The sequence below is a fragment of the Numenius arquata genome, chromosome 24, assembly GCF_964106895.1.
Source record: "Numenius arquata chromosome 24, bNumArq3.hap1.1, whole genome shotgun sequence".
Taxonomy (NCBI): Eukaryota; Metazoa; Chordata; class Aves; order Charadriiformes; family Scolopacidae; genus Numenius; species Numenius arquata.
The window spans coordinates 5,695,678-5,714,458 of record NC_133599.1 but is presented as its reverse complement, the minus strand read 5'-3'; the positions used below and the strand labels follow the sequence as shown (position 1 = coordinate 5,714,458).

The following is an 18,781-nucleotide window of genomic DNA, read 5'->3' as shown; positions in this document are numbered from 1 at the left end:
CTGGCTTTGGGGGTGGCTGTGGATACCGTGCAGGGCTTATTCCTCCCCCCAAAAGGCAGATTTCAGCCCAGGAGGGGCTCCGGTTTTGTTTTTCCATGCTGGAGGGGGTACAGGGTAGCTGTGGCTCCAGCCGCTTTCCTGGGATTTGGCTCTTTTTCCCCACCCTGAAGCGAAGGTGCTGCTTTGGGGGTCAGGTGCCTCGCGGTGACATCGAGCCTCATCTGCAAAGGCAAGGGCTGAAGCGAAGCCAAACCACCCCAGGACCTCGCAGCCAAGAGACCTGGCGCTGGAGGAGGAATTAGCAGCTCCCAGCGGTTTGGGTTTTTCCCAGGGAGCCGATCCCAGCTCGTGTCCTGTTTTTCTGCCACCTTTCCAGCAGCTTGGGGTAACCCAGGGGTCCCCGCTCCGACTCTTTTCCGGGTCCCTGCTGCGGCCAGCTGTAATTTTGGCATCCCTGGGGGTGGAGGTGGGCTCCATCCCGGTGCCGTGCCACGATCACCAGGAGGAATTAATATTTCCCTTCTTTTTTTTTTTTTTTTTTTTTTTAATTGGCGTTTCCCTTCCCGCACCCAGCAGTGCCACGGCTCCAGCGTCAGCCCTGGGGTGGGATGGGGACAGCTGAACGGAGCCCTGGGGGACATCACCGGGGGGCGGGGGGGGGGGGGGGGGGGGGGGACAGACAGAGAGAGAAAGCGACCCACACGGAAACCACAAACGGTTTCGATGTGTTTATTAGCCCGGGCACAACTTCCCCTGGCCCTTTCCCAACACTGGCTCCTGCGTTACAAAGCTCAAGCTCATCTCTACATGCATCAAGGATGTGCAATGGTGGTGGTGGTGTTGGGGGGGGGATGAGTTGGGTGATGAGGGGGTGGATTGCAGCACCCATGGGTGCACGGTGACAACCCCATCCAGTGCCTGGGGTGGCCCTGAGGGGTGGTTGCGCCCCTGGGACAAGGCGGACGTGGGTTTGGGGAGATGGATGGCATCCATTTGGGGAGATGGATGGCACTCTGGCCAGGAGTGATGTCCCCATATCTGTCCCCATGACCCGGGGACGTGGGAGCGGAGCCGGAGCATCGCGTGGGTTGGGAGGGGTTCGTCGTCACCCCCCCCCCCCCCCGCCCCGGGGTGATGCTCGCTGTCGTGGAAAGGATGAGTGGTGCTGGCTGTGGGTCATTCTCTCTCTCTCTCCCTCTCTTTCTCTTTCTCCCCCCCGCCCCAGGAAAAGCTTAGGTAAAGGTTATTTATTTTTTAAAAAAAAAAAAGAGAAAAGCTAAGTTTCCTCTTTTCCTTCCTCGTCGGAGGCACGTGGTGGTGAGGTCATGGAGCGCCTGGGCCCGCAGCAGGACGTGCTTCCAGCTCGGCGTAATCCCCTCCCCAGGGCCACGGCGAGACTGTTCTTGGCGGGGTTTGGGCAGGGGGAGGCTGCTGCTGCTGCTGCCCCCCTCCAGCAGTGCTTTCCCCCCCCCCCCCCGCCCCTTCTTCTCCCCCACTACCCCCCTCCAGCCCCACTGACCTCCTGGGCAAGCGACCACATCCTGAGCCAGCCCTTGGGCTGTTCCCTTTGCTCCCGCGGGCTTTCCCGGAGCAGCTTCAGCATCCCAGAGCCCGATGTGGCTTTGCATGGAAAATCAGCCCCAGATGTGGCCCAGCCACCGCTGCTGCAGCGCCATGAGCAGGGACGGGACCCGGGGAGGGCTTGGGGACCTGGGGACAGCAGGAGGGACCTGTTGGGTGGCTGGGACCCGAGAGCCAAGAACTCCTGGAGGGGTTTATCCCACCCATCCGGGAGCATGGATGGGGGGGGGGGGGGGGCTGTGCCCTCTCTGCAGCTGGGTGCTCCCCAGGGAAGGGTGATGGGGGCACCCAGGGGGTCCCCCACCCCTTGGGGACAGTCACTGGGCTGTGGAGCGGTGCCACCAGCACCGCGTTGAGCAAAGCCCAGTGCAGAAGAGGCCGATGCAGCCTCCAACTTGGCCATGGAGGCCTTGGCTTGGGAGGATGTGGGGCAGCCCCCCTTCGATCAGCTGTCGATTCCCATCTTGGGGCTGTTTTCTGGGAAGCGGGATCGTTTGCCAGCGGGAGGAAGGTCCCCATGGCCGTGCCACCACCCTCCCCGGCAGAGCCACCACTCTGTCCCCAGCCATACTTGGTGGTGGTGGTGGGGGGTGTCATCATGAATTTTAACAGATCAAGGGTACTTGGGGACCCTTGGGGACATCATGGCCAAGGTCGCTGGCCGAGCGCGGGGCTGCTGGCCCCGCTGGGGGCAAACTGGTGGAGGTCTGTGGGGCGGGAACCGCACGCTTAATCAAAAGAGGATGGAAAACTCTGGTGGTTGCTTGGAAATGAAGCCCGGCTACGAGCAGACCACACCAGCCTCCAGATGCGACAGCAGTGGCCGCGGGATGAAATTCCGCCGGATTATACTTCATGATGAGCGCCGAGGGGGGGGGGGGGCGGGATGTGGCAGCAGCAGGCTGGCCCCATGGCATCGCTGAGTGGGGGGAGCGGCATGGAGCCCCTTCCCCACGACTGGGAGTGGGTTTTGGGATGGATCAGTTCATGCCTGGGGCTCCTTGTTGAGCCTGGCTCGGCTCAGCTCCCAGATTTAAGCCTTTCTGAGATCCTTGGGGATCCTTCGCCGGTCCCATTGCTCAGCTCAACTCCCAGATTTAAGCCTTTCCGAGATCCTTGGGGATCCTTAGCCCATCCCATTGCTTGGGGTGGGAGGAATCGCATTGGGGGCTGCCGGCCCTCCCCGGGACGCAGAGGCACTCAGCATCCTTCCTTCCCCATCCTGCATCCTGGCCTCCATCCTCCATCCTCCCCGTGCAAGGACATGGAAAATGACCCGAACTCAGGGTCCAGGCGAGGGTGCCTACCCCCCCCCCGCCCCCCCCAGTATCACCCACTCTGGGGTGCCACAAGTGCCTCCGCAGGTTCCCTCTCGTGGTTTCGTGCCCTTCAGCCTCGCCGGGGACCGTTGCCACCCTCCCCGTTGCGACAGCCTCTTGCTCCACGGGGTTTCGAAGGGGCTGTGGGGGCCGTTTTTTGCCGGCGGTCCCGGGGGCCGGCCGGGCGGGCGGGAGGATGGGTGGAGGCGCAGCAGCACATGCCAAGATGCATCAGCCTGTGTTTTTCTGGTGGTGGCTGAAGGTTGTTTGTGCTGTCCCGGGGATGATACAATGCTCTTGGCGAAGGTGCGTGACCCGGCGGCCGGGCACATGTGGTGCTATCAGCCGGGAGGGGGGCGATGCGGGCAGGAGCCCCGAAGCATCTTCTTCCTCTAAGCATGAGCCTCAGCGCCCCCCCCCCCCTCCCCCCCAAATGCTGTGGGAACCCTAATTTTGACCAGCTTTGCTGCATTTAACAGGGAGTGTAATGATAGGATGAGGGGGAATGGTTTGGAGTTGGGTCGGAGGGGGACACGGAGATGCTGGGAGGGCTGGAGCCCCTCTGCTGGGAGGACAGGCTGAGAGAGTCGGGGGGGGATTCAGCCTGGAGAAGAGAAGGCTCCAGGGAGACCTTGGAGCCCCTTCCAGTCCCTAAAGGGGCTCCAGGAAAGCTGGGGAGGGACTCTGGATCAGGGAGGGGAGCCATAGGAGGAGGGGGAAGGGTTTGACACTGCAAGAGGGGAGATGGAGATGAGATCCGGGGAAGAACTTCTTTGCTGTGAGGGTGGTGAGAGCCTGGCCCAGGTTGCCCAGAGAAGCTGTGGCTGCCCCATCCCTGGAGGGGTTCAAGGCCAGGTTGGAGGGGGCTTGGAGCAACCTGGTCTGGTGGGAGGTGTCCCTGCCCAGGACAGGGGGTGGCACTGGGGGTGGCTTCAAGGTCCCTTCCAACCCAAACCATTCCATGATTCTGTTCCCGCATGAGCACCCCACTTTCCAGCTCTGCCCGAACCCCCACCCTGGCATCCGTAGCTCGGCCAATGCTCCCTGGAGCGGGATGGGGTGTTTGCTCCCTGGCTGAGCAGGGATGCAGTTCACCTGCTGAAAGAACCGTTAGTTTTCTTGGAAAAAGCAGCAAATGCATCAAAATTGGAGTCTCCAACCACGAACAAACAGCTGGAGCCGGTTGGCCCCATCGCTGGGGGCTGCTCGCCTCCGCTCTGGGACGGGGCTGGAGATGGAGGTTGCGATGGGTTGGGGGGGGAAGAGGGTGGGGGGAAAAATGGGTGAAGGTATCAGGATGGGAAATGTTCCCTGGGAGGGAAGCCGAGGCTGTCGGGATGGAGGCAGGAGCATCTCGTCCAGCTGCGAGGGAGATGAGAAAGGCCAGATTTAGCATCGGCGCTGGCCGGGGAGCGTGGGAGCGTTGGGAACGGGCTGTGCTGGTGGCTTTTCACCGAGAGACACCGGTTGTGCTCGGTCCTGCCGTGTTCCCTCTTGTGATGCCAGACGCAGGCTGCCTGGATGCCGGGGGGAAGGGGGGGTGTGTGTGTTTGGGGGGGGGGGCAGGTTGGAGCTGGCGTTTGTAACGCATTTATTTAGTTTCTCAGAGCCCAAAAGATGCTTTTAATAAACCCCGAGTGGATTCCAGGCCCTTTCCATGTGCAGAGTTTGGCTGGAGAAGTGCGAGGCTGGAGAGCTTTTTGCGACACCCCAAAATTCCCCTTTATTGCCACCTTCGCCCCCACCTGCCGTCGCAGCGGGTCCAAATCTCCCGTTTTCAGCCCAAAATGAACCGCTTGGCCCCCAGCCAGGGCACCGGGCTGCCAGCACAGCTGGGCTCACAGCATGTGTGTGTCTGCGTCTGTGCCGTGGCATCGGCAAACCCGGCACCGGCAGCTCCCCCGGCACCGCCATCCCTTCGAAAAACTTCCGGAATGCATCTTTCCATGGAAAAGGAGCCGGATCCAGGCGTGGAGCCACGTGGAGCTCTCACGGCCGAGGCTCATTAATGGCTTCCCTTGACCTGCCCTTGGCATCCCGCTGTCCCGTCCCCCCCATGTCCCAGGTAGGGCTCAGGCTCTCGGGGGCCATCCCGGAGCCGGGGGCAGGAGGGAAGGCTGGGGGGGGGAAGGGGGTGGGGGGGGAAGTTTTACGGTGTTAAAACCTCGATTCTTAATGAAAAACAGGCTCTGGGCGGCCAAACAGCTGATCCGTGGCCGGCGAGCTGAGTAATGCCTCGAATTCCTGGCAGGAGCCACTTCCTTTTGGGAGGCGAGGGCTCCTTCCCCGGTGAGTGGGGCCCTTCGTGTGTCGTCCCCCCCCCCCCGGCCCCGGCACGGGACTCTCCTGGGGGCTGAGCCCTGCTTGGGGACGGGGCTGTCCCCACCGTCCTTTGGGGATTAGGGCTGGAATGAGGGAATGAAATTATGGAGTTTTGCATGTTGCGGGGGGTCTGGAGGGTGATGGTCTGTCTGTCCAGCCCCCTGCACGTCCGTCCATCCATCAATCCAGCTGGTCCCGTGGGTGCCCGTCTTGTTCTCCCTCCATCTGCAGCGAGGAAGATGACGGGGGCTGAGCCCCACAGCACCCAGGGACCAGTCCTTGTCCCCCAGGGTGTCCCTTCGGCTGGCAGGGATGTCCTTTGGGGCTGGGGGTCCCCTTAATTTCCAGGATGCAAAGAGGGAGAGGGGCTCTGCAGCTCCCGGGGATGGATCCTGCCCGGGGGGGGGGGGGGGGGGGAAGGGGGGGGGGACAGCAGGACGGCTGCTGGGTGTGGAGCAGGATGAGGCCATGACTCAGGGCTCTCGCACACCCCAAGCTGTCCCCTTGCCCCCCCTTCCTTCCCCGGCAGCACCTGGGGACCCGGGGATGGGGCCCTGAGAGTGTGTGTGTGTGTGTGTGTGTGTGTGTGTGTCGGTGGCGGAGACCGGGGCCAGTCGCTGATGTAAACAGCTCTGGCTGCAGATAAACAACCAGCCCCCCCCCCCGTCCCCCCTCCACCCCCGGGAAGGACAAACAGCTCCTCTGTTTGTGGTCCAGGCGGCTCCGGACCCTCCTCGAGACGCCCCAGCAGCATCTCCATCACTTCAGGGAAAGTGGCTCGAAACACCCCCTCCCGCCTCATGTTTGTGGGTGGCGGGGGGGGGGGGGCCACCCCATCAGCCTGTGGCCCAACCCATGTGGGGTGCAGATTCCCAATTTGGGGGGCAACAGAAGGATTTAGCCACCTGGAGACATGCCAGGGTCAGGGATGATGCTGTCTCCATCCATCATGCCAGCTCGAGGGCCGTGGCATCCCAGGAGCTTGTGCCCAACCCTGGTGACAGCCAGGGACACCCCCCCCAGCGCTCCTGGCACATTCCCCCCCCCCACCGTGGCGCTGAGGCCGGGCTTCCCTGGAGCGCTCCCAAGCCCTTTGCCCATCCTGCTCCCGGTGCTGGCATGAATCCGCGCTCCCCCCGCTGCCACTTGGCCACCCGCCCCCACCTGTGCCCAGCTGCTCCCTGTGCAGCCCCCAGACCCCCCCGGGGGTCAGCACCCACTTGACTCCAACCGGGCTGAGCCGGGGGGGGGCTCTGGCTGCACCCACACAGCACCACACCGTGAGCACCAGGGGATGCCAAGCCGGTGGGTGCTCCCTGCGTGGGGCTGAGGGACACTGGGGGGGCTCTGACCGCCCCCCCCAGCACACTGGTTCAGGGTATCCTGGGGGTGCAGTCCCCTGGAGCACACGGAGATGCTGCGGGGTGGGCAGCCTCCTGCTGCCACCCCAAAACTGCTGCAGCCGAGGGGCTGCCGGTGGCACCTCCTGTCCCCCCTTGACCCCCCCAGCCTTGTTGGGTGCCGGCAGGCAGCCGCCTGGGAAGTTTTTGGCTCTGGCTCCGGCCACATTCCTCGGTGGAGGGAGGAGCGGAGCCGGAGCGTGGTGTGACTCAGCCCTGGCCGCGCGGGCTGGGGACACGCTGGTGACCCATGTGGGGCCATAACCCACCCCCTGTCCCCCCTTGCTGCCTGGCATGCGCCCCTGGCATGGGCAACCCCTCCCTGAGCCAAGGGCCTGAGCTTTATCTCTGCCCGAGGACCCCCCAGCGTGCGCTGGGGGGGGGGTGGCGTGTCCCCTGGGACCCTCTGCGGTCGAGGGTGGCCGGACCCCGGGTTATGATAACTCTAAAAAGGGACTTTCTCCGCGGGCGCTGGACGCAGCCTGACCCTGCGGTTCCCTCGCTCCCAGCCTGGCCGGCCATCAGCCACCAGATCCGGCCAGTGGTCCCTTCCCATGGGTGCCCACCCAGTGGGGAGGGGGCTGGAGACGGGGGACCCCAAGCGTGGGGGTGATCGGGGCTGGATGAGGGGGTCCAGGGCAGGACAGGGGGTCCAGAGCGGGACAGAGGGTCCAGGGCGGGACAGAGGGTCCCAGTGTGGAGCAGTCGAGATGGGAGGGACGGAGGGAAGGAAGAGGGGGGCTCGCTGCGGGATGAAGGCTCCATCCTCCTCCTGCCGCCTGCTCGGGACATCTGGAGTCCCCACCGCTGGCAGAGGGCCGGGGGGGGCTGCTCCCGCCACCCTCATTCCTCCGCTCCTCAAGGAACCGGCTGGGGATCTTCCCACGGGGATTTCCAGCTTGGGCACACACCGCTCCAGCCCGGATCGTGCTGAGAAGACGGGGGGGGGGGAACCGGGGGGGGGCTGTGGTCCTGGCTCTGCTGCAGCGCCCGGCAGGCTCGGCCACCGGCTGCGGGGAGAGCGACCCGGCCCCGCGGTGAATCACCGGGGAAGGAACTGATTAAGAGCTCGCAGCACTTTCTTGCTGGAAATAACTTTCTCCGCAGAGGCTGTTTGCAGCCCAAGGCACAGCCCCGGGGGGGGGGGGGGGGGAGAGGGGGCTTGGGATGTGCTGCAGGTTTTCCCCCTTATTTGGTGCTTTCTGGCCCCCCAAATCCTCCCCAAACGAAGCACTGGGTTGGAATGTGCTTCTGCTCCCATTAGGGATGGAAAGAAGGGGAATCGCTGAAGCTGAAGCTGCCGGACCAGCGTCCCTCCAGCTCCTTGAGAGGGAGGATGAAGGTCCAGGGATGCTCTAACCTCAGACGTGGAGGAGATGTGGCTGCAAGCGGGGTGGTACCACTGTCCGGTCCAGGTCTGTCAGATCTGGGAGCATCCTGCATCCCCTCTGCCTGCATCCCCCTGCGCTGGGGGCCAGCAGACATAGGGAGGCCCTGGGATGCCATGAAGGCCACGGAGATGCTGGGAGGGCTGGAGCCCCTCTGCTGGGAGGACAGGCTGAGAGAGTTGGGGGGGGTTCAGCCTGGAGAAGAGAAGGCTCCAGGGAGACCTTGGAGCCCCTTCCAGTCCCTAAAGGGGCTCCAGGAAAGCTGGGGAGGGACTCTGGATCAGGGAGGGGAGCCATAGGAGGAGGGGGAAGGGTTTGACACTGAAAGAGGGGAGATGGAGCTGAGATGTGGGGAAGAACTTCTTTGCTGTGAGGGTGGTGAGAGCCTGGCCCAGGTTGCCCAGAGAAGCTGTGGCTGCCCCATCCCTGGAGGGGTTCAAGGCCAGGTTGGAGGGGGCTTGGAGCAACCTGGTGTGGTGGGAGGTGTCCCTGCCCAGGGCAGGGGGTGGCACTGGATGATCTTTAAGGTCCCTTCCAACCCAAACCGTTCTATGACTCTGTGCCCAGGAACCCCCAAGGCCTCATCCTGCCTTTCCCCCGCCCTGGGTGACAGCCTTGGATATGGCTGGGGGGGAGATGGGGACAGCAGCCCCTGTCAACTACCAGAGCGGTGACAGCGCCGCCGGTCCCAGTTTGCAACTGGGAGAGGGACAGCCAGGTGTCCCCCCACCCCAAATTCTGCCTCCCCACGTTTTGCTGGCTGCAGTGCTGGTACAGAAGGGATGGGGGGGGGGAGGGGGGGGCTGCCACCGCTGTCACCCGCCGCCGCTCTCGCTGTTGCCTTTATTTCTGCCCCGTGACTCAGGGATTTCACAGGTTTGGGAGGGGAGGAGGGGCAAAAGCCACTTCCCTGCCAAAAAACTAAAGAGGCGGCTGCTGCTCTCACCCTCCCTCGGGCAGAAGGTGGATTATTAACCCCAGCGCGATGTCGTCCCCACGTCCCCCTACCCGTGCTGGCTCGTCCCATGACTTTGCGATGTGACACTTTTCCGGTCACTTAAAAGGAGTGTGTGGGGGTGATTATACGGGAGATAAGAGGGAGCGTGGTCCTCAGCTGGTGTAAAAGAACCTCACGCGCTGGCACGGGGTCCCCGTGAGTCACCCCGCGGGGCTGGCGTCACCCAGCCGTGTCCCTTAGGTGCCCACCCCGGCGCCCTCCCACCTCCGGGTGCCGCTTTCCTGCTTCATCACGGAAAATGAAGATAACCTCTCGGCTTTTGGGCTGAGAAAGGGGGTTATGTTGTGAGTACGGCTCATTTTTTAACCCCCGTGTCCTTCCTCCCCTCCACCCCGTCACCCCCCCCCCGTCCCCATCATCCTCAGCGCCGATGTTTATCTGTGGGCAGTTGCCAACGGCCACCCGTGGGTGATAAGGACTTGGGACACCCATGCTCCGCTGCGGATTTGACGCCGTTGAAGGGGCTGTCACTGCTGTCCCCATCCCGGGACGGTTCCCAGCTCCTCCCCAATCCCAAATCCCGGTCGTTCCCTCATCCGGGTCCCCCATCCCGACCCTTCGCTGAAGAAAAAAAAAAAGCTCCAAGAATAAAAAAAAAAAACCAAAAACCCTTCAGCAGCAGCTTGTGAAACTCCGACGGCGTTTCCGCCCCGGGTGACAGATATCGCCGCTTCCTCGAAGCTCGGATGTGGTGGCTGTCACCGACACGTGGCCCCCCCCCCCCCTCCTCCCCGCTGTCACCCGTCCCCCGTGTCACAGCCGCAAGCTCGGGGCCGCCACTCGCAGCCGGTCGTGTTTACGGAACGTTTGGCTTTTCTGCTTCTGTCGGGGGTGAGGAAGGCTTTCGGGAGGCGAGGGTTGGCCTCGTGGCAACTAATTGGTTCCAGTCGCCTGCAAACAAACAGGCGGCGGATGAAAATCCCCGCAGCCGGGGACGGGACGGGGCTTTCTGCCTGTCCCAGCGCCTCAACGCCGGTGGCTCGTCTGTCCCCAGGTCTGTCCCCAGATGGGTCTGTTCCCGCTCTCCCTCGCACGCGGGGCCACTCCCGCACTCGTGGCTGCAGCCGTGCAAATGGATCCGCTTGTGGATGTGTGGCTTCATCCTTGCACCTGTGGATCCATTTCCGCCCATGTGGATCCGTCCCTTCACACGTGGATCCGTCCCTACACACGTGGATCCGTCCCTACACACGTGGATCCATCCATGCACACATGGATCCATCCCTACACACGTGGATCCATCCATGCACAAGTGGATCCATCCTTGCACACGTGGATCCATCCATGCACACATGGATCCATCCCTACACATGTGGATCCATCCATGCACACGTGGATCCATCCATGCACACATGGATCCATCCCTACACACGTGGATCCATCCATGCACAAGTGGATCCATCCTTGCACACGTGGATCCATCCATGCACACATGGATCCATCCCTACACATGTGGATCCATCCATGCACACATGGATCCATCCCTACACACATGGATCCATCCATGCACACATGGATCCATCCTTGCACACGTGGATCCATTCCTACACATGTGGATCCATCCCTGCACACATGGATCCATCCTTGCACACGTGGATCTATCCATGCACACGTGGATCCATCCTTGCACATGTGGATCCATCCCTGTACACGTGGATCCACCCATGCACATGGATCTGTCCTTGCACACCCATGCAAATGGATCTGCTGGTGCACACATGGATCCGTCCATGCACACACGGACCTGTCCACACACACCCGTGCAAAGGGATCATGCATGTGCATGTGGGTCATGCGTGTGCACACATGCATGGCTGTGCATGCAAGTGTGGGGTCTGTGCATGCATGCACATGTGGTGTCATGTGTGCATGCATGCATATGTACATGTGCAAGCCCCAGGGCTGTGTGTGTGTGTGCTGCGTGTGTGCAGGGGTGCCTGTGCCCAGAATGATGTGTGTACACACGTGTGTGCAAGTCCCAGGGCTGTGCACGTGTGTGTGTGCCCTGTGAATGCACATGTGCCCAGGGCTGAGCATGCACATACATGTGTGCAAGCCCCAGTACTTGTGTGCATGTATGTCCACATGTATGTATTCCAAGGGGTGTGCAGGCACCAGCCCTGGTGTGTACACACATGTGTGTATGTGTGTGTACATATATGAATGTGCCCAGGGGCATGCATGGACATGCAAGTGTGTGTTATTGGGTGTGCATGCATGTGTGTGTGCATGTGTGTGTCATGTGATGGTGCAGAGGGTTGCACACAGTGACTCTGTGAGTCTCTGAGCCTTGCACACAGTTGTGTGTGTGTACATGTGTGCACGCCCCAGTGTGCATGTGTGCACATATTTACGTGTTCTAAGGGGTGTGCATGCTCCTACCGGGATGTGTGTGCATCCCTAGTGTGTGCACACATGTGCATATGTGTGTGTGTGTGGGCATGTGCCCAGGGGCATGCATGGACATGCAAGTGTGTGTGCATGTGTGTGTGCACGTGTATGTGTGCACGTGTTTGTGTGTGCATGCATGTGCCCAGGGGCATGTACGGACATGTAAATTAGTGTGTGCCCAGGAGTGTGCGTGCACATACATGTGAGCATGTGCGTATGTGTGTGCATGTGCATGTGGTGTGTGCATATATGTGTGTGTGCGTGTGCGCATATGAGTGTATGTGTGTGCATGTGCGTATGCGTGCATGTGCGTATGTGTGCATGTGCGTGTGTGTGCGCGTGTATGTGCAAATGTGTGTGTGCATGTGCGTGCGTGTGTGCATGTCTGTGTGTGTGTATGTGTGTGCATGCGTGGGTGCATATGTGTGTGTGTGTGTGCATGCGTGTGTGTGATGGTGCAGGGGGCTGGAGGGGTCGCACACCGTGCCCGGTCCTGCCAGTTCCCCGATCCGATCCGATCGTAGCCGATCCCACCACCCGACCCGAAGTGCCCGATCCCATTCGCGGGTGGGAGGGGGGGGGGGGGGCCCGATCCCGGCCGATCCCATCCGACGGGACCCGATCCCACCCGACCCGTCCCGACGGGAGCCGAGCGGTGCCGATCGCGCCCGACCGCGGCCGATCGCGCCGCGCCTGGCCGCCCGCCAGCCCTTTCTCATAAACCACATGCTGCCGCGCCGCTATAAAGGGGAGCGCGGCGGCGGCGGCGGCTCAGCCCGGCCCCGCTCGGTCCCGCCGCCGCCGCCCGCACCGCTCGGCCCTGCCGCAGCCCCGACCCCACGGCAGCCCCCATGCCCCGCCTCGGAGCCAAGGTACCGCGGCCTCCCCTGTGGCCCGCCCCCCCCCCCCCCCCAACTCCGGTCCCCGTGGGGATCCCCCGCCTCCCGGTGCCACCTGTGCGGGGTCCCCCCGGGGGTGCAGCCCCCCCCCTCCCATCCCCTTCGCCGCTCCGTTAGCCCCGGTTCTCCTCCTAGCACCTCCCTCGGTCGCGCAGGGGGACGTGGCATATCCCCTCGTCGGGGGTCCCTGCGGGGTGATGCTCCAGCCCCCGTCCCGGTTCCCGGAGCAGCGGGGTGATGCTCCAGCCCCGTCCCGGTACCCGGACCCGCGGGGTGAGGCTGCAGCCCCCGTCCCCGTTTTCGGTTCCAGCCCCGTCCCGGCTCCTGCAGCCGCGGGGTGATGCCCGGTCTCTGTCCCTTTTTCCCGGTTCCAGCCCCGTCCCGGTTCCCGGACCCGGCGGGGAGAAGCTCCAGCCCCGTCCCCGGCCCCATCCCGTCCCCGTCTTTAGCCCGTCCCCGGCGGGGTGAGGCTCCGGCCAGCCGTGGCGGTGTCTCGGTGGTGGCCCGGGCGGCATCTTGCAGTTTCACAAGCGGGAAGGATTTCTGGATAAACTCCAAGGGAAATTCCCCCCCCCCCACCACCCTCCCCATACACACCCATCACCCGGGCACCCTCTCGGTGCCGGTGCACTGGGGCCGGGGGGGGCACACGCACCCACCCCCGGGGGGGTCTGCTCCATCCCCACCTCGAGGGTCTTGGCCCCGGGACGAGCCCCGTTGCCCACCGGGGATCCCGCTACGGTTTGGGGCCTCCCGGCTTCTTTGGAGGGGGATTGGGAGGGGAATTTGGGGCGACGCCAGAGCCGCTGGATGGAAAGAGCCCGGCGGGTGCAGGCACTGGAGGCTGGGGGGGGTCCGGAGGGTGGGAAGAGGATTTTTGGGGCTGGGTGGGTCAGTGCGTCAGACGGCTCCCCAGAGCCGGGGTGGAGGAGCAGATTTGGAGGAGAGACGGAGAAATGGTGGGGGAGAAGGGACGAGGGGTTGGCGAGGGAACGTAGAGGTGGCCGAGAGCCATGTTCAGGCTGGTGCCAGCCGGGTTCTGGCCACTCAGCCCCCGCGCACCGGGCACTGGGAAATTCCCTGCTGACCTGGAGCTCCTAAAAATAGCAGGATGGGGACGGGCGCGGGGGTTGGAGGACCGTGGTGGGGTTGTCCTGCTGGACCACGGTCAAGCCCTGGTGGTGGGGAAGAGTGGGGGGCTCGGGATGGGGGGGGTTTACCCTTGCTCCAAGCATTTGCTCTGCCATGCCCAGGTGTGCCTGCTCCGCTGCACCCTGCTGTCGTCCCTCCTCCTCCTCCTGCTCTGCAGCATCCATGAGACGGAGCAGAACAGCTACTGCCAGCAGATCATCACGGAGAAGCACCTGGCTGAGCTGGAGGAGCTGGTGAGTGCCCTCCCCGGGCTCTGCCACGGGACGGGGGCTGGTTTGGGGCCAGGCAGGTGCAAATCGGTTCCTTTTTTAGGGCTGAAAAAATCAGCAGATCGGCTGCTTTTCAGCTCCGCCAGCAAAGTGATGGTACCCAAGAGCTGAGCATCGGTGGGCACGAGGGAGAAGAGAGGGCACCGGTGGCAGGGGGTCACACGCTGTCGCGCCTTTAGCAAGCGTGGCCACGGAAAAGTGCCGGCGGGAGAAACGGGAGAAGAGGGGAAGCGGGGAGCGTGGCCGGGAGGGGGACACGAGTGGGGCTTGGGTGGGTGCGGGGGCGATGGGGAAGCGGCGGAGGGGACCGGCGCCGCTGTTTTCCAGGCGGCCGTGCAGGGGTTAAAGCCAAGGAATCCGGCTGCATTCCTGAGTCCAGCTGCTTGCCTGGAAGCTGGGCTGGCAACGGGGCTTGTGGGTGGGTGGCAGGCAGCGAGGGGGGCCGGCGGCCAGGCTAGCTGGGCTACGGAGCCTACGGAGCCAGCCAGGCTGGGGCGATGGGTGCCTTCGTCCCTGGGGCAGCTCCGGGTGCTCGCACCCACCCCACAGGGAGGCAACTCCTGGCCCCATCCCGGTTGCCGTATCTGGTCCTGGCCCTTGGCTCACCTCCGAGCCAGGGAAATCACGCGGATGTTCAGGGGAGAAACCGGGAATCGGGGGCACGCGGGGATTTGTTCGCAGGGTTGTCGCAGATTAAATTCCGCCGGGGTGCGCGGGCGAGAAAGAGATCTCGGCGCCTCCGAATCTTCCTCGCCTGCTCCTTTTAACACCCCTTTTGCAGCGTGTAACCGCCGCGTCCGGGCTGGCTTTACCTCTTCCTCTTTAAAACACCCAGCTGCAGTGCCAGGAGCTGGCAGATATTGCATTTACAAGCCCCCCCCCCCCCCCCACTCCCCCCCATTCCCGGGGAGCATTTGCTTGGTGACCTCCCCTGGGGATTAAAAGTGGGTGCGTGGTTGGGGGGGGGCGGGGGGGAAAAATGGGAATGGAGAAGGTTTGAATGGAAATTGGAGGGGGGGGGGACACGGTTTCTTGCCGGGGATCGTAACCCTCTCCTCTTCCCTTGCTCCAGCCCCTGTGGGATAATGGAGCAATTGTTTCCGGGCCGGCATCCCAGGCTGGGAGGGCGAGGGCTGCCAGAATTGCCGGCAGGCAATTCTGGCAGCCCTCGCCCTCCCAGCCTGGGATGCCGGCCCGGAGGCAGGGGGCTTGTTTGGGGTGAGTTTTCACCCCCCCCATCGGAATGGGGTCCTGGTTGTAGGGGGACTGACAGCGCTGCGTGGGGGACCCCGGCGTTGGGGGCTACGTGACCTCGGTGTCAGGGCCACCTCCCACAGGGCAGGATGCTCTTTTCGCAGGCGGGGGAGACCCTGGGAGAATGAAGCAGGGCTGGGAGGAAGAAGAGGAGGAGGAGGAGGAAGGGAGGAGGGGTGGGAGCAGGCAGGGGGGAGGCAGGCGTCCCTGGTACGGGGAGCACGCCATCCTGGTGGGAGTGAGGATACTGGGCTCATCCCTGAGGATGTTTGACCTTAGGGAAGCGTCTGAACGAGGAGGAGGATGGTGTGGCGTCCCACAGAACTGTCCTCCCCCCTTTTCCCCCCAGCCCTGTGGATTTGGGGGGGGACAGGGGGGTTCAGGCACCCCTTCACGCCTTTGGGGTGCCCATGTCGGCTCCGCTGCCCATTCCCACCATGTTTTCCGCGCCCCCCCCAACCTCTGTGCTCGTGGGGTGACGTCCTGCTGTCTCCTTCCAGGCTGACACCCAGATGCAGCACCCGGGCAGAGTCTCCTTCAAGTTCATCGATAAGATGAAGTTGGTGAGTGGCTCTTTGGGCACCAGGGGACGGAAGGGGACGGGGACCAAGGGCTGGTTGGTGCACAAGGGGGTCCCCAGGGTGCTTTGAGGGTGTCTGTATTGGGGTATATCTCATTGTCCCCATATCCCCTCTCCTGTCCCCCTTTACGGGATGCAGGAGGGACCCATTCTGCCTGGCCGGGTGGCCGAGTCCCAGCTTGGGCAGCCTGTGGGACCAGAGAAAGGCATTTTGTGGCTCTGTGCCTCAGTTTCCCCCAGGAGGAGCAGGGTGAGTGGTGCTACCACCGCCCATCTGGTAACCAACCTGGCTTTTTTTTTGGGGGTGGGGGTCCATGTTCCTCGTAGAACGATTCCGTCTGCTACGTGAAAGCTGCTTTTCCTCTGCTGGGCAAGATCCTGCAGCGGACGGAGTTCAAGGAGAACTCGTCCAACGCCAAGAAGATGCAGATGGTGCGCAGGATGTACAGCCGCATCGACGAGAACGTCGACCCCTGCATCAGGGAGGAAGATGACGAGGAGAGGGAGGTACGGTGTCCCCCTGCCTCGCGGGTGGCCAGATCTGAGGGTCTGGGTCCTCATCCTTGGGTGAAATGGGGTGTACGGAGGGTGGGTGGGCGGGCCAGGACCTTGGAACGGAGCAGGGATTTGGGGATTGTGTGGGCTCCAGAGAGCCATGGAGGGTGTCAAACCCTGCCCTGGGTGCAGTGTGACACCCTGTGGTGGCGACGTCGGGTGGCCGGCGCGGTCGTGGAGCCCATGCTGAGCCTGGTTCTTCTTCCAGCTCTCGCAGATGTGCTTCGAGGAGTTCACCACCTCCCCCTACGAGATGCTGGTGCTGGTGAAACAGTTCTTCCAGGACATCAACCAGCTGCTGGAGAACCAGGAGACCTTCGAGAAGGACTGCAGCCAGGTCTACCGCAGGACCTGCTTGGAACCCAAGAGGGCTGGATCCTCACCAGGTGAGATGCCGAGGCTTTCCCTCTGCCCGGCAAACCCGTGCCGGGCTGGGGTGTGGGGGGGGTGGGGGGGCTTGGGCTCGCCTGCATGGAGCAGCTTGCCAGCCGTGCGTGCTCGGCCCTGGGCACACGCGGGCGCCGTTGGCACGGCACGTTGTTTGCCTCGGTCCCCGTCTCTGTCGCTCGACTGGTGGCCATCCCCGCGGGGTGGCCCTTGGCGATGTGTCGGCGAGCTCTGCGTCTGTGTCTGGGGAGAGCCGGGCTTGGGAGAAGGGACTGGCCGCCCTTCGGAGGTGGGATTTGGGCCAAATCCTGCTGGAAACAAGGCCAGAGAGAGAGAAATGCTGAGGGGCAATAAGGAGGCATCTCTGTCGGCCTGGCTGGAGGCATCAAGCTCGGCTCCGTCTCAAAGCCCCAGCTCCTGGGTTGAGAGGAACGTGGAGAAATCGAGGTGCTGGGACCCCTCTGCCACCGACGTGCTGCATGACCTCGGCTGTGTCACTTCAACGGCCCCGTGCCTCAGTTTCCCCAGGGAGACCGTTGCTCGCCGGGGTGGAAGAGCCTGCCTGTGCTTTCGCTGTGTGTTTGCATGCCCCTGGAGGAGACGTCTCGCTGTGTCCTGTCCCTGTGCCATGGGGGGACGTTAAACGTGACAGTCCGGCTCCTGTCAGTCGTGGATAACCCGCTGCCATCAGTTCAGGGGACCCGGGTTTGCTTCATCCTCTGCGCTGCTTGTCATCCTTGTGCTGCCACGTCTGTCCCTGCCTGCTCCCTGCCTCACCTTCCCTCTCCCTCTTATTTTTTTTTGGGGGGGGACCGTTTGACCCTCTTGCCCAAGGCTGCGGGGAGGGATGGGGGGGATGCTGCCCCCCCCCGCCCCCCGACCTCGGATCTGCTGGCTGTGCCCCTCTGGGAGGCTGGTGACCCCACGGCCGTCTCTTCTCTCTGCTTCTTTCAGGTGTGGGGACAGATCCTGACTGCAATTGCCTGTCCCCTGCCCTCCCTTCTGCCACCCAGCCCTCCCTCTCCGCTGCCACCCGTGCCGGCAGGGAGGTGGCACCCGCTAGCACCCGTGTCCCTTATGCCACCCTCGCTGACTTAGACGCCCCATCTCAGCCCCCCAGTAGCACGGAGGGTGGCTCGGGGACCGAGGAGGTCCTGGGTGCCGGGGTAGGTGACACGGCGTCGGTGCCGTCCCCCACGATGCCGCAGACAGCTCCAGCCGACAGCGCCGAAGCCCCCCTGGATGTGGCCAGGACCCTGAGCCTGGTGGCCATGGACGTCTCCATCCTACGCGGGGATGGAGAACTGGTGGAGGGGGCCACCGAAGCGGTGGCCGGCCACCCGCTGCAGGATCCGGCCCAGAAGCAGGGAGCTTCCATCCTCCCGGACCATCCCGGCGGGCTCAGGACCACCACGCCAAGAGCATCCCCCAGCACCAGCTTGGCAGGCGGCGGAGCCAGGATCCGTCCCGCCGAGACGTCCCAGCCCATCACCCAGCTCCGTTTCTCCAGGATGTCCTCAGGGCTACGGGGCCGAGCGCCGGGCGGCCCCGGGGACGGGGTCGGGGTGCAAGGCTGGGGACTGAGCCGGCTACGGGAGCCCGAGGACGGCGGAGCCGGCCCCAGCTTTGACTCTGGCTTTGTTCTGGGCGCAGAGCAGCGCAGGAAGGAGCCGGCCGTCAGGGAGGGCCGCCGGGAGCCCCTGATATACATCACGGTGGCCAGCGTGGTGGCCGTCTTGCTGGCCATGGGAGGGCTGCTCTTCTACAAGTATAAATCCAGGGTAAGCCTGTGTGTCGTCGTGTTCCCACCCCCCCCATCTCCCCCCCGCCCCCAGCCCATCCTGCCCCCTCCCCTGGCACAAGCATCCTCTCCTGCCTCAGTTTCCCCACTCCTCTCTCAGTCCCTGTGGGTTGAGCCCCACAGTCCCCATAATTTTGAGAAGGGGGGAGGACACGACACAAGTGGTGGTGCTGAGTGGGGTGGGAGGATGATATTTGGGGGGGATTCACACACACACCCCCCTTCCCCGGGGCTCATCTCCCCGTTCCTTCTCCCTCCACAGGTCCTGGAGCGGCCGCTGGAGGATGGAGACTGCGACCCCGAGGAGCCGGAGAGGAGGTGGGGTGCAATTCCATCCTGCTTGGGGGTGGCGTTGGGGACCCCCACCCTGGGCCACCCCGCTCTAAACCCGCCCCCGGGGTTTTCTCTTACAGGGCGTTGCAGGGAGCGAGGGAACATCCAGAGCTGGAGACTCAGGACCTCTAA

At 63.6% G+C, this 18,781-nt stretch overlaps 1 protein-coding gene across 2 annotated transcripts; it reads left to right on the top strand.

Annotated features, from left to right (window-relative positions):
• Window positions 1–12,270: 12,270 nt before the first annotated feature.
• Window positions 12,271–18,781, top strand: CSF1 (colony stimulating factor 1). Of its 2 annotated transcripts, none has more exons than XM_074163452.1 (8): window positions 12,271–12,291; window positions 13,572–13,703; window positions 15,494–15,556; window positions 15,901–16,080; window positions 16,337–16,514; window positions 18,169–18,296; window positions 18,579–18,634; window positions 18,730–18,781. In XM_074163452.1, the coding sequence occupies exons 1-8, from the start codon at window positions 12,271–12,273 to the stop codon at window positions 18,779–18,781; spliced, it is 810 nt and encodes a 269-aa protein (XP_074019553.1). The 2 variants fall into 2 exon arrangements, with proteins under 2 accessions (XP_074019553.1, XP_074019552.1); XM_074163451.1 differs by having other exon boundaries at window positions 17,470–18,296.